General features: G+C 43.2%; 1 protein-coding gene across 1 annotated transcript in view; it reads left to right on the top strand.

Moving 5' to 3' along the window:
* LOC308426296 (solute carrier family 22 member 21) overlaps positions 1-11,357 on the top strand; it is a gene marked incomplete at both ends in the record, with an annotated part of 40,724 nt that extends 29,367 nt beyond the window's left edge. The window contains 2 exons of the mRNA XM_080924033.1: positions 1,179-1,314; positions 11,282-11,357. Coding sequence (XP_080780159.1) covers positions 1,179-1,314; positions 11,282-11,357 — 212 coding nt within the window. The remainder of the gene's footprint in view (positions 1-1,178; positions 1,315-11,281) is intronic.
* Positions 11,358-15,308: the final 3,951 nt, after the last annotated feature.

Raw genomic sequence — 15,308 nt, 5'->3', positions numbered from 1 at the left:
CTGCACTGGAGCGACGGGACAGAAGCGCTAAGTAGATTAATGTGAGCTGGAGAACAAACACCTGAAGTTATTAGCAGGATGCCTCAGTTCCAGGATCCCTGACCGGAAGGTTCCTTTCCAAGTGTAGTGTGGAGAAGGCACTCATTTGCAAGTGGAAAATAACTCACAGAACAGCTAGATGGGAATGAGAAAGTCTGGGAGTTTCTATTTCAGTCTCCCCAGACCCTCCATCACAACGTACAATTTCTTCATCGTAAGAAATGCTTTAGGGAGGCAGTGTACTTTACTGGAGGAATTTTTCTTAGAGTTAGAAACATGAAGAGAATCCTGTTCATTCAAGAGGTCTAATAGCAGTTGCCAGAACTTAAAACACTTCATTCATTCAGTGTATCTGTGGAGGTCAGAGAACAATTTAGGCAGTTGGTTCTTTTCTTTTACCATGTGGATCCTGGGGATGGAACTTTAGTCTCTAAGCTTAGCAGCAAGTGTTTTAAGGAGCCGAATCATCTCCCTGGCCCTCAGTTTAGTTTTCAAGACAGTAGCTCACTAAGTTGTAAGAGCTGGGCTTGAACTTGCTCTGTAGCCTCAGCAGCCCTTGAACTTTTTCCCTCTTGCCTCAGCCTACTGATTAGCTGGCATGTAGGCCTGCATGGCACACTTGACAGGATGTTTTATGCCCTGTAAAGATCTGCCTTTTGGTATTTTATATAGCAGGACACCAATTTCTATGGTTCAAGAAGTGCTCCCTCCTGGCTGCTGCTCCTCCTCTGCCTATGTGTAGCTCAGGAGAGGACTTGCCAGTGTCCAGAGAGTAGCAAGCACTTTGCAAGCATGCTGCATGGCTCTAGCTGGGTGGTACCTAGTCTAACCTGAGTGCAAATCAGACTGTGACACATCTGCAGAGGTGGAAGGTTGTTTCTGTCCTGGACAAGCACTGTAACCCTGCAGCTGTCCTGTCTCTGTTCCCCTCTTCCTCTCTCTGGTCAGGGTAAACACTGCAGAACCTCTGGACACATGTGTTCCAGGTCTGGATTCTGGCTCTGTAGATGCCAAACTTCACTCTGGCAGCCCAGGCTTTGGGAAGCACTGGAACCAACAGGACAGGACAGTAAGCCCTCTATAGAGTCCCCAGCTAAGACCAAGTCTCACTGTAACCTGGGTCCTCTGCTCAACCACAGGTGCCTATAACCGCCACCTGCCTTATATCCTCATGGGAAGTCTGACTATCCTGACAGCTATCATCACTTTGTTCTTCCCAGAGAGCTCTGGGGTTTCTCTCCCAGACACCATTGATGAGATGCAAAAAGTCAAAAGGTAAGAGACCTCCCTCCTAACACTAAGGTATATTGAGTCAAGTCCTATCCAAGTCTTAAGGCCACAAGTCTTTGAAGTAGTGCTCTCGCATACTGTGTTTCACAAATACCTGGACTACTTGAACCACAGTGCTATCGAGAACAATAGTTTTTGATCCTGTGTGACCATGTGCCCGCCCATGAAAGCAAAAGCTATGTTTTAGTGCAAAGACTAAAGGAGACTTCAGAATCCACCAGGTGTCCCCACACCCCACTTGTGGTTTGTCTGTTTTGTAACTAATAGGTGTCTTGATAAGATTTGTAAGTAACCTTTGTTTTTCTTGTCTAATAGAATAAAACGAGAGCAAGTCCTAAGCAAGAAAGGGTCCTCAAAAGATTCTAAAGAAAAATCCCTAACACCTAAAGCTTTGAACACCTGGTCCCAAAGCTGAAAGACGTGAACTGAAAACCTCCATGTTGTCAGAAATGCTCTCAACAACTGAGGACTTTCTGTTCTGTTGACCTTGTATCTAACATGCTCATGGACGGGGGCATCTGTTCTGGAGAGTCACCTTCCTCCAGGGCCACCAAGGCTAACCACACACAGCTTGCACCTTCCATCACACTGGTGAACTTGGGTCTTCCAGAGAAGTGAATGAGTCTTGAACAAGTGGGACTTGGAAGACGGTGAGAAACATCTGCTAGACACGCTTTGTTATTTTGTAAGACAGGATAAGGCTGCAGATAGAACCACAGGTCTGGTTTTTCCTCCTTTTCCTAACTGAACTTAAAAGAAAAAGAATAAATGTGGCTCAGGGGCCGTGTGCTTGTCTAAGTTGCACAGGGCCCTGTATTTGATCAAATACAACAAAAGAAAGCAAAAAAAAATCTTTTCAGAAAATAAATGATTTCAAGGATACTTTGATTTCTCATCTTACTCTAAGTTACCAAACTCCTAACTGTGATTGTTTTCACCCACAACAGAAGAACACAGGACCAAGGGAACCCTAAAGGAAACTAAGGTGGAAGCTGGTCCATACAGCAGTGTGTGGACTGCTCAGTCCCATAGCCGGCTGTACTGTGTAGACATCTACTGTTGAGGCCAGGCTTGTGCAAATCAGAGCTCTGGCTGCCAGCTACTTTTTATCTGTGTCTCGAGGGAAATGTATGGATAACAGAGTGTCCCTTCCTTCTCCCAGCACTGTCATGGGAGGTTTGTTTGTTTGTCATCTGCTGTTGTGTCCGTAGCAGAGACTTGGGAACTCCCAGCCCAGTTGCCACCGTACAAGGCCTTCCCGGTCTTAGCCACTAGAGCTGCTGAGTGCCAGTAGTAACACTGTGTGTGCTTCTTCCTTTTACGATGTGTAATCATGAGGGAAATTACAAGAGAGAGATGTAAATTGTGTTCAGTCTCTCAGCTGCTGGCTGCAGTCATGGCACACCGGTGGGTAGTTTGTGTCCAGTGTGATTGTCTTCTCTTCTGATTATGTTGCCATGGTGCTCCCGGAGCACAAGCTTCACGCTCTTAGGATACAAAACAAACACAAAACCCGTATTTTGTGAAAGCTCCTGAAGTGCCTTGGGCAATGAAATGGTTTTAATAAACAGTGGTTTTTGTTTTTTTTTTTTAAACAATACCAACTGACTACAGTCTTTCTTCCTAGGATTGGACTGGCTTTTTTGTGATAATGTATCTTGATTTCTTTTTTTTTTTTTTTTTTTTTTTTTTTTTGCTGGTAAACATGATAATTTACTTGTAGCCAACTAGGCCTTTTAGTACAGAATTTGGCACTATAATACAACAGATCGAACCTCAACCTTCTTTTTTTTTTTTTTAAACGACTTTATTTTACAAAACAAAGATAAATGTACAGATTTTAAACAGTTTTGGCTTAAAATTATACTTTTTTGTCAGTAATGTTTTTTCAGACATTGAAATAATTTTTACATAAAACCATGTGAATATATTTTTTTCGTCAGAACTTGATTTTTTTCAAGGGCTTGACAGTATGCATTGAAAACCTAATAGTTACAATAAGCGTAAAGTACATTCAAAACAAAACGGAACATGGAAATAGTCAAAGTCTTCTTGTTTTGTAAATATATGTATATTTTTTTTGTTTTCTTTATTTCTTGGACTTCATACAGTCTGTGAGTTGCTTCTGGGGGAGTGCAAGCCTCTGGGGTTAGCATCCCACTATCAGTGACTGCATATTATATCTGTTCTTTTGTGACTGGGTTATCTCACTCAGGATGATATTCTCTAGATGCAGCCATTTTCTTAAGAATTTGGTTAAGTCATTGTTTCTGGTGGCTGAGTAGTATTCCATTGTGTATATGTACCACAATTTTTGTATCCATTCATCTTCTGAAGGACATCTGGGTTCTTTCCAGCTTCTGGCTATTATAAATAGAGCCGCTATGAACATTGTGGTGCATATATCTTTGTTGTGTATTGAAGTGTCTCTGGGGTATATGCCCAGAAGTGGAATAGCTGGGTCTTCAGGTAGTACTATATCCAATTTTCTGAGGTATCGCCAGACAGACTTCCAGAGTGGTTGTATTAGCTTGCAACCCCACCAACAGTGGAGAAGTGTTCCTCTTTCTCCTCAGCCTCGCCAGCGTCTGCTGTCATCTGAGTTTTGGATCTTGGCCAATCTGACTGGTGTAAGGTGGTATCTCAGGGTTGTTTTTATTTGCATTTCCCTGATGGCTAAGGATGTCGAGCACTTCCTCAGGTGTTTCTCGGCCATTCGGTGTTCCTCAACTGAAAACGTTTTGTTTAGCTCTGTACCCCATTTTTTAATAGGGTTATTTGATTCTCTGGTGTCTAGCTTTTTGAGTTTTTTGTACACCTTGGATATTAGGCCTCTATCTGATGTGGTGTTGGTAAAGATCTTTTCCCATTCTGTTGGTTGCCGTTTTGTTTTCTTGACGATGTCTTTAGCCTTACAGAAACTTTGCAATCTCATTAAGTCCCATTTGTTAATCTTTTATCTTAGAGCTTGAGCCATTGGTGTTTTGTTCAGGAAATTTTCTCCTGTACCTATGTGTTCTAAGGTTTTCCCTACTTTCTCATCTAATAGTTTCAGTGTATCTGGTTTAATGTGGAGATCTTTGATCCACTTACACTTGAGCTTTGTACAAGGAGATAAGAACGGGTCTATTTTCATTCTTTTGCATGCTGAGTGCCAGTTGGACCAGCACCATTTGTTGAATAGGCTGTCCTTTTTCCATTGAATGTTTACTGCTCCTTTGTCAAAAATCAGGTGACCATATACATGAGGGCTCATTTCTGGATCTTCTATTCTATTCCATTGATCCACATGCCTATTTCTGTACCAGTACCATGCAGTTTTCAGCACAATTGCCTTGTAATATAGCTTGAGGTCAGGGATAGTGATTCCCGCAGATGTTTTTTTGTTGTTGAGGATGGATTTCGCTATTCTAGGTCTTTTGTTATTCCATACGAAATTGCACATTGATCTTTCCAATTGCATGAAGAACTGGGTTGGAATTTTGATGGGGATTGCATTGAATCTGTAGATTGCTTCTGGTAGGATGGCCATTTTTAAGATGTTGATTTTTCCAATCCATGAGCATGGGAGATCTTTCCATTTTCTGAGATCCTCCTCAATTTCTTTCTTTAGAGGTTTGAAGTTCTTGTCATACAGGTCCTTCACTTGCTTAGTTAGAGTCACACCAAGGTATTTCATAGTTTTTGTAACAATTGTGAAGGGTACGTTTTCCCTAATTTCTTTCTCCACATGTTTGTCCTTTGAGTACAGGAAGGCTACTGATTTGTTTGAGTTAATTTTGTATCCAGCCACTTTGCTGAACTTGTTTATCAGCTGTAGGAGTTCTCTGGTGGAATTTTTGGGGTCACTCAAGTACACTATCATGTCATCGGCAAAGAGTGATGTTTTTATCTCTTCCTTTCCGATTTGTATCCCCTTGATCTCCTTTTGCTGTCTAATTGCTCCAGCCAGGACTTCCAGTACTACGTTGAATAGGTAGGGGGAGAGTGAGCAGCCTTGTCAAGTCCCTGATTTTAGTGGGATTGCTTCAAGTTTCTCGCCATTAAGTTTCATGTTGGCTGTTGGTTTGCTGTATATAGCTTTTATTAGGTTTAAGTATGGGCTATGGATTCCTGTTCTTTCCAGGACTTTTAACATAAAGGGGTGTTGGATTTTGTCGAATGCTTTCTCAGCGTCTAGTGAGATGACCATGTGATTTTGGTCTTTGAGTTTGTTTATATGGTGGATTACGTTGATAGATTTCCTTATGTTAAACCATCCCTGCATCCCAGGGATGAAGCCTACTTGGTCATGATGAATGATCGTTTTGATGTGTTCTTGGATTCGGTTTGCAAAGATTTTGTTGAGTATTTTTGCATCAATGTTCATAAGTGAGATTGGTCTGAAGTTCTCTTTTTTTGTAGGGTCTTTGTGTGGTTTAGGTACGAGGGTTATTGTAGCCTCAAAAAATGAGTTGGGTAATATTCCATCTGATTCTATCTTTTGGAATAGTTTGGCGAGTATTGGTGTTATATCCTCAATAAAAGTCTGATAAAATTCTGCACTGAACCCGTCTGGACCTGGGCTTTTTTTGGTTGGGAGGCTTTTGATGACTTCTTCTATTTCTTTAGGTGTTATAGGGTTATTTAGATGGTTTACTTGGTCTTGGTTTAACTTTGGGACCTTGTATCTGTCTAGGAATTCATCCATTTCCTCCAGATTTTCCAATTTTGTGGAGTATAAGTTTTTGTAGTAGGATCTGATGATTTCTTGAATTTCCTCAGTTTCAGTTGTTATGTCCCCACTTTCCTTTCTGATTTTGTTAATTTGGATACTCTCTCTTTGCCCTCTTGTTAGTCTGGCTAGGGGTTTATCAATCTTGTTGATTTTCTCAAAGAACCAACTCTTGGTTTTGTTGATTTTTTCAATGGTTCTTTTTGTTTCTATTTGGTCTATTTCTGCCCTAATTTTGATTATTTCTTGCCGTCTACTCTTTTTGGGTATATCTGCTTTCTTTTGTTCTAGGGCTTTTAGCTGTGCTGTGAGGTTGCTGATGTGAGCTCTCTCCAGTTTCTTTTTGGAAGCACTTAGGGCTATGAGTTTTCCTCTCAATACTGCTTTCATTGCATCCCATAGGTTTGGGTATGTTGTGTTTTCGTTTTCATTGAATTCTAGAAAATCCTTAATTTTTTTCTTTATTTCTTCTTTGACCCTGCTATCCTTTAACAGAGCATTGTTTAGTTTCCATGTATATGTGGGCTTTTTGTTGTCTTTGTTGTTGTTAAAGACCAGCCGTAGCCCATGGTGATCTGAGAGGATGCATGGGAGTATTTCAATCTTCTTATATCGATGGAGGCTCGTTCTGTGTCCAATTATGTGGTCAATTTTCGAGAAGGTGCCATGGGGTGGTGAGAAGAAGGTGTATTCTTTTACTTTGGATAGTATGTTCTGTATATATCTATTAATTCTAGTTGGTTCAAAGTCTCTGCTAGTTTTGCAGTGTCCTTGTTCAGTTTCTGTTTCCCTGATCTGTCCATTGGTGAGAGTGGGGTATTAAAGTCTCCCACTATTATTGTGTGGGGTGAAATGTATTTTTTGAGCTTTAGTAGGGTTTCTTTTATGAATGTGGGTGATTTTTTATTTGGAGCATATAAGTTAAGGATTGAGAGTTCCTCCTGACAGATTTCCCCGGTAATGAGTAAAAAGTGTCCTTCCTTATTTTTTTTGATAACTTTTGGTTGGAAATTTACTTTATTCGATATTAGAATAGCCACTCCAGCTTGCTTCTTGGAGCTGTTTGCTTGGAAGTTTTTTTTCCACCCTTTTACTCTGAGATAGTGTCTGTCTTTGTCTCTGAGATGAGTTTCCTGTATGCAGCAAAAGGCTGGATTTTGTTTATGTATCCAGTCTGATAGTCTATGTCTCTTTATTGGGGAGTTGAGACCATTTATGTTAATAGATATCAAGGAATAGTTGTTTCTGTTTCCTGCCATTATTGTTTTTTTGGGTTGAGTTGTGTCTGTGTTTTTTTCTTCTTTTAGTTTTCTTGTTTAGGAGTTTTCTTACAGGGCTGTATTTTCCCTCATTGTATTGGGTTTTCCACCTATAATTCGTTGTAGTGCTGGGTTTGTGGTCAGATATTGTGTGAATTTTGATTTGTCTTGAAATATCTTCGTCTCTCCATCGATGGTGATTGATAGTTTTGCTGGGTATAGCAGCTTGGGCTGGCACTTGTGCTCTCTTAAGGAGTGCATGATGTCTGTCCAGGCTCTTCTAGCTTTCATAGTCTCTGTTGAGAAATCGGGTGTGAGTCTGATTGGTCTGCCTTTATATGTTACTTGACCTTTTTCCCTTACTGCTTTTAGTATTCTTTCTTTACTTTGGGCGCTTGATGTTTTTACTATTATGTGTCGGGAGGTATTTCTTTTCTGGTCCAACCTATTTTGAGTTCTGGAGGCTTCTTTTATGCTCGTGGTCATCTCATTCTTGAGGGTAGGGAAGTTTTCTTCTATGATTTTGTTGAAGATATTTACTGTGCCCCTTAGTTGATACTCTTCTCCCTCTTCTATTCCTATTATCCTTATGTTCGGTCTTCTCATTGTGTCTTGGATTTCCTGGACATTTTGGGTTAGGAGCTTTTTGTTTTTTGCATCTTCTCTGGCTGTTTTGTCTATGTTTGCAATGTTGTCTTCTGCCCCCGAGATTCTCTCTTCGATCTCTTGTAATCTATTGGAAATGCTTGCTTCTGTGACTCCTGATTTCTTTTTTTGGTGTTCTGACTCTAGGGTTATCTCTTTTAGTGTTTTCTTTATTGTGTCAATCTCTGTTTTAATTTCCCTCTTCCATTCCTTTATTTCTTTGGTTCTGTTTTCCTCTCGTTCTTTGAGTTCTTTGAGTGTTTTTCTTGTTTCTTCTTTAAAAGCTTCTGAATCTTTTTGCTTTTCCTCCCTTTCTTGTTTAATTAACTCTATCAGCATCTTGAGGTATCATTTCAGGTCTGTGTCTTCTTTTTCTGGAGTGTTTGGAGTTCCGATGTTTGTTGTTATGAGAGAGCTGGGTTCTGGTGTTGCTAGATTGTCTTGGTTCCCTTGGGATATACTCTTTCTCTTTCCTCTTGCCATTTTGTTGTCAGTGATATGTTCTTACCTTTCCCTTGTATCTGGTCTGTGACCCTGGTTCTCCACTGGTTGAGGTGTCAGATGGGTCGAGCCCTGTTTTATGCCTCAGAGTCGTCGGGTGTGAGCAGAAGTTCCAACGTTCTGTTTCTGTTTGCTAGATCAGGCAAGGCAGGGCAGGGCAAGGCAGGGGTGCACTTTCCTTGTGTACTCCACAGAGATCTTTCCTCTCCCCTGCTGTCTAGGTCTCCCACTCACCAGTTGCTCAGCCTCTATGAGCCGCCGATCTGGGTGGCAGGTAGGCCAGGCTCCGCTCTGCGTCCGGAAGTTGCCTCCGGGTGGGAACAGAAGTTCTAATTTTCTGTTCCCAATCGCTGGATCGGGCAGGGCGGGGCAAAGCAAGGTATGGTGTGCACTTTCCGTGTGCACTCCGCAGAGATCTCTCTGCTCCCCTGCAGTCTTGGTCTCCCACTCACCAGTTGCTCAGCCTCTATGAGCCGCCGTTCCGCCTGGCATTTAGGCCAGGCTCCGCTCTGCGTCCGCGTATCTTGATTTCTTAATTGTCAACTTGAGGACATGTGGAATTGGCCACACCTCTGAGGAAATTTTTTTTTTTTTTTTTTTTTTTTTTTTTTTTTTTTTTTTGCTTAGATTGTTTGAGGTGGAAGATCTATTTTAAATTCATAATCACTGAAGGTCAGAAAACTCACCCTAAATCTGGATCATACCCTCTGGTGACAGCTCACAGGGGAGCATAGGTTTTTACTTTCTGCCTCTGTGCCCCCACTCTCACTAGCTAGTTCATCTGGCCTGTTCCTAACCCATTCCAGCACTGGTGTTAGAACCCACATCTGGATTCCAACATGGACTGAAAACTGACAGTTCTCTAGGACCTTCGTGGGACTCCAGCACCAGATGAACCTACTGAGACATGCAGTCTTGTGGAATGAACAACTCCAGGATTGTTGGTCATTCCCTCAGACTGCCATTGTTGAATTACTCAGACCACAGCCTCTAAAACATCCTAGTAACTCCCCCTCTTTTAGTATATATGAGTTTATTCTATCAGTTCTGTTCTTTCACACAACCCTGACTGACCCACCCGGACACAGTACATGCTACTTTTCTGTAAGCTAATTGTAGCCGTGGTTTGGGATTAAGATTTAGCTAATACTGTGTAGTAATCTACTTAATATTGACCATGAATTATACCTCCGTGTAGCCTGCATCTCCCTGGAAACTGCCTAAGCACAGAGCTTCTGTACAGTTACATATTTTACATATATGACTCTGAGGAGCAGGAATACAGAACAGGGAAGGAGGGAGACCCAGTAGTAGGGTGTCTTCTTGGAGAGGACAACACTAAGGACAGAGCCCTACAATGGCATGAATCTCTGAGGGAGCCTGGGAAATACATCTGCACCATGGAGAAAAATGGGAAGCACTTGCCTATCATCTCCCATTCACAAAGACAACAGGAGGGCATCTGTTCCCCACATTCTCAGTTCACACAGGCATCAGTCACACAGAGATCCTGTCTCTTGGATGGAGAACAGGCAGTTACACACTACAGACCCAAGTGAGGCCTTCAGGCTGCACCTCCACAAGATGCCACTAGAACCCAGTCCTTGGAGCTGCTGAGGGCAGACAGCATTGGGCTGGGGGCTGCACAAGACATACACAGTGCTGATGAAGACTTTGTCACAGTCATCTGTGCTTCCAGTATGAATGGATCAGGTCCACAGCTCAGCTGTTACTGGACAGCATGGCAGGTGACAAGCCTCTGGCCCAGGGTAATACAGAGCAGCACATCTAGAAGATTCACCCAGTTTCCAGTCCCCTCAAACCAGGTGCTGAGTGGGTTCCTGATGGCCTGCCTTCTCAGGAGCCCCGGGTTGTGAACTGCAATCCTGCCCGCCATGTCTGCCATGGGTGAACAGTTCCTGCCCTGGCTTTTATTCTTGGTGTCTGGTTCCAGTCATTCATGATCTCCTACAGCAGACACTACTGCCTGAATGCCTTGTGTGCTGTGTGGAGAGGGGGCAACAGCCCAAGTCCCTTCTGAGAACCTTCCCCTCTGCACAGGCTGAACAATAGAGCCTGTTTCCATGACTTCAGGGGGACTGTTCAGAGAGAGGCGTGTGAGCAGTGAGGACCTGTGGTCACTGAAGCTGCCATTTTCCCATCTGTATTAATGAATTGTTGTTATTTGACAAAAAGAATCATTCTACTAAACAGTTTTTTGAGTGATACTCCGTAAGATGGCAGAAAGCCCTATTCTCTTCTGGGTAGTAAGAAACATGAAAGCATGCTTTGGAGTGTGTGTCTTCTTCACATATTCATGTTTTCAGGTAGGGTCTCCAATCATGGGCTTAAGTGATTTCCCCATCATGAGCATTCTGAGTGTGGTTTATGGGTATACACTACTGTGGCCAGCTTAGACTTCTCTGTCATTAACTGCTTTTTTTAATGGGCTTTAACCTGATTTTTAAAAATCGGCAATACATCATCAGTCTTGGTATGGTTTGAATCTGACACATCCTCCATACTCTTGGGGTTTGAATACTTGTCCTCTGGCTGGTGGTGCTATTTTGAGGAGCCTTTAAGAGGAAGGGCTAAGCTGATGAATTTAGGTTACTAGAGCCAGGTCTTTAATGATTATGGCTGGGTCCAGAGTTATGGCCTACTATATGATGTGGGACGTCTCCAGCACATGTTCCCTCCAGCCTCCTACAACACCTCTTCATGGATTGAGACTGGAGAGATGTGGAGAGATGGTTCACTGTTAAAAGTTGGAGCTGCTCTTGCAGAGGACCTGGATTCAGTTCCCAGTTTCCATAACCTTTCATGGCTGTAGTTTCAGAAAACCTGATGTAAATACCCAACTCATCATCACCATCATCACCATCATCATCATCATTTATAAAGACTGAATCAACTCTTTTTGTTCTTCAGTCCCCCACTTCCTTTTAAGGCAGGAATCCTTTTCCTCTAGAGGGAAAGAGCTGCAGCACTAAACTGGATCAGGGGAGTTTGGGGGACATCTATGGACCAGATCCTCATGAAGAAGACATGACTGGTAGCATGCTGTTGAGCAAACATGCACCGGAAGAATTGGGGAGGGAGGTGAGACATGGTGGTTCTGTGCCCACCTGGCACCTCACTCACGCTACACAGAATTGAAGCTCTCTGAGGTGGGCTGACTGATTTTGGCCCTCATAGGCTCCTGTACTTAAAGCTTGGTCCTTGGGGTATGAAACTGTTTGGGAAGAATTAGGAGGTGGGCCTCGATAGAAGAGGTGTGTCACTGGTGGTGGTCTTTGAGAAGCTTATGGGATTCCCAGGTTTCTCCTTCTGTGACTCCAACTTATGGATAAGAACTAAGGTGAGTTTTTTCTCCTGTGCCATACATGCCTGCCTGCTGCCTGACTCCACACCATCAAGGTCATGGACTCTGAAACTGTAAACAAGCTCCCAGTTAAATATCTTTTGTTTGTTTGTTTGTTTGTTTATAACTTGTCTTTGTGTTAAAATTCTTTTTGTTCGTTTATAACTTGTCTTTGTAGGCAGACTTTTGCTACTTTGAGGGTTTAGTTTTTTTCAAACTTCACCACTCTTCCTCTACCCCCAACACTAGGTAGGAGAGAAAGAAGGATAGAGGGGAGAGAGAGAAAGACATTCCTGAATAAATTCAGGGATAGGAAAGGGTGATGATACTGTTAGACTACCTCCTGCTGATTGAGGGTCTCGAGTTCCTTGGAGCAAGTTTGATGTTCGTCATCAGGATATCTAACTTCTTCTTCTCATCTCTTCGTGCACGACTACTTGACAAACAGCAACCTACGGCAATCCACAGCAACCCACCAACCACCAATGACCTACTCTCCTGGGGCCTCTCTCCAAAATCCTTCCAGGGCTCCAGTCAGTGTCAGGCCGTTGTTGTCTGTATGGGTTCCCCCTCAACCAGCTGGGAGACAGAAGGAAGAGTGTGGTGTTTGCTGGGGAGAGTGGGAAGCATAAGGAGGAAGAGGCACACAAGCTGACTGGGGAAGACTGAGGTCTGGACACAGGTCTGATGCTGAGAACGGAGGCTGGGAACGAAGGAAGCTGAACTGCAAAGGTTGCAGGCAGCAGGGCAGAAGCCTGGGGTAGACTGACAGGAAGCTGAGGATTGAGATTTGCTGGTCAGGCAGCCCACCTGCTAGGTGATCCTATGGCATTTAGATCTTTTTATTCTTTCGTGTGCATGTGTGTGAGCACATGTGCCACGGCCTGTATATACAAGCCAGAAGATGAGTCACTTCTCTTCCTTCCATTACATGGGCCTTGGGGATCAAACTCATGTCATCAGGCTTGGCAGCAAGGGCCCTGCTCTACTGAGCCATCTCACTGGGCTCACAGCATTTGGGATGGTCATTCTAGATTTGACTGACTGGTCTCATTTCCTCACAAAGTATGATCCCTGAAGGCCAAAACCACATTTATTATTTTATTGTTCAGTTGTTCTGTTTGTTGTTCAACACACTGGCAATATTTGATTAGGATTAATGGAGATATCATGGAAATAAAAGAAGGAGGAGACAAAGACACAAGAAGCAGGGTTGTCCTTTAATAAGAACAGTGAAGGGCAGAGGTTCTCTGTGAGTGGAAGCCGTGTTGGTGGTCTGAGTTCTTAGGGCCTTAAAGGGGCAGAAAAGAGAAATTTTATGTAGAAAGATTTTCATCTCCAGACCTATATTCTGCCTTTCTAAACATCTAAACTTTGGGGGAGTCCTTGCCACTCCATTCCTGCCAGGAGTTCTCATGACATGCTGACCTCAGGCCCAGAACTTTCCTGCTTTTAACTGCCCTGTGACATCAACTCTTCTGCAGAAAGTTCTCAGGCTGCCTGGGGCTCTTAGATTTCAGACCCTTCAGGAAAGATGGCTGTGTGACTTCCATTTTTTTTTTCAAATCCTATGTTTAATGATGGTTCTTAAATGTTTTAACCTCCCTTTTAGCCCACCACCCTCCAGAGGTTGGAGCAACGCCTGCCTGTGGTGTCTGAAACTGAACTGAAACCAGCAGTTCAGTCCACAGGTTGGCAGGCAGTGGCAACTCGATCCACTCACAAACACTTCACAGATACACCAGCCGTCTAGTCTCGTAGAGTTGGGTGAGTAACAGCATTGTCACAACCTAGCAGAGACAGCCAGGACTCAGCCTCAGCTCCAGTCAACAGAAGAGACCCAGAGGAACACCAGAAGTTCTCCGTTGTGCCTCTCTCAGGGAAGCAAAGATCAGGGAAGCCCCAGCCCACAAGCATTGCACAACTAGCTGCACCAGCAAGACAAGCTCTGTCTCCGTCACTCTGTGGAGTCCTATTTATACCCTCCCTGTTCTCCATGTGCCTTGTCTTGGCACAGGTCTTGCCTTAGCACATGCATCCAATCAGCCTGAATCTGTGGAAGCAGCAAGAAACCGCAGCACACCACCAGAAGTTTTTTGGTGTGTGTCTCTCTATGGAGTCCCGACAACTGCAGCTCAATTACACAATATAAGACAGACCAATACATGTGTGTCATTAGCAAAGAATCCTTCATCTCCTGTCCTTTCATGTGTCTGTTTTAGTGAAACGTTCCTTCAAGAGTCAGCCTTAGCCTTTCACAGTTGTGTCCACCTTAACGAAACTTTCCCTCACTGGTTTGCCCCAGCAAAACACCATCCAACCCATTTCCACCTCATGGCTGCATTTTTGTTGCTACCTAATACTTAGGGTGTTGTTTATTTATTTATTACACCATATATGGGGAAGCACAGCAAAGCATACATGTAGAGGTCAGAGGATGACCTTCGCGACTCATGTTGTTATCCCCTTCCAACAGGTGTGTACCAGAGATTGAACTCAGGCAGCCTTTGCTTCCTAGCACTCTAGTCAAGTGTGCTATCTATAAAAAAAAATCCAGATGTGGTGGTATGGATGAAAATGGCCCCCATAGACTCACATGGAGTCTCTTTATTGAAAGTGTGGCCTTGTTGAAGGACCTGTGTCACAGGGGGTTGGGTTTTGAGGTATCAGAAATTCAAGCCATGCCCAGTAACATGATTCTCTAGTTGCTACCTGCTGATCCAGATTTAGAGCTCTGAGCTGCTTCCTCAGAACCATTACCTGAATGTCTCTATGCTTCCTGCCATGATGATAATGAACTAAACCTCTAAAACTGTAAGCCAGATCCAGTTAAATATTTTCCTTTATAAGAGGTACCTTGGTCATGGTATCTCTGCACAGCAATAGAACATGGACTAAGACAGAGTTGGTACCAGGAGTTGGGGTATTGCTATGACAGGTTGGATCAAGTTTTGGTTTGGAAGAAGGAATATAGACTTTAGGATTTTGGACTAGAAAAGTGACTGAACATTTTAAGCAGTTTATCAGGCCACCCTAGTGGGGCACAGGAGACAGCGGTGCTGAGGGTGATTTGGACTGTGAGGGTCAGCTCAATAGGTTTCAGAGGAGAAGAATGTTAGTACGTGGCCTAGAGACCATTTTTTGATATTTTGGTGGGAAAATACTGCTGCTTTTTGCTCGTGTCTGAAAAGTCTGCCTGAGGCTACTCTGAAGAGTTTTGGATTAATTGTGTTGGCAGAGGAGATTTCAAGTAGCCTAGTATTGACTGTGTCATGTGGTTATTAGTGGCCACTCTTATGCAGATCTATAGTGAAAAGGCGCAAGCCAAGCAAGGAAAAATACGAAATGTGCAGTTTGAAGAGAAAAGGAACACCAGGAAGTATGAACAGATTAATGAAAAGCCTGATGCTAAGTGGAAAAAAGGGAGTGGTGACCTCAGAGCAAGGTCATGCTCAGGCGTGCTCCCCACTTGTAAAAAGGAATTAAGGAAAAATAA

Source organism: Micromys minutus, assembly GCF_963924665.1.
Source record: "Micromys minutus genome assembly, chromosome: 10".
NCBI lineage: Eukaryota > Metazoa > Chordata > Mammalia > Rodentia > Muridae > Micromys > Micromys minutus.
The sequence above is the reverse complement of the archived record's forward strand: the minus strand, read 5'-3'. Positions and strand labels throughout refer to the sequence as shown.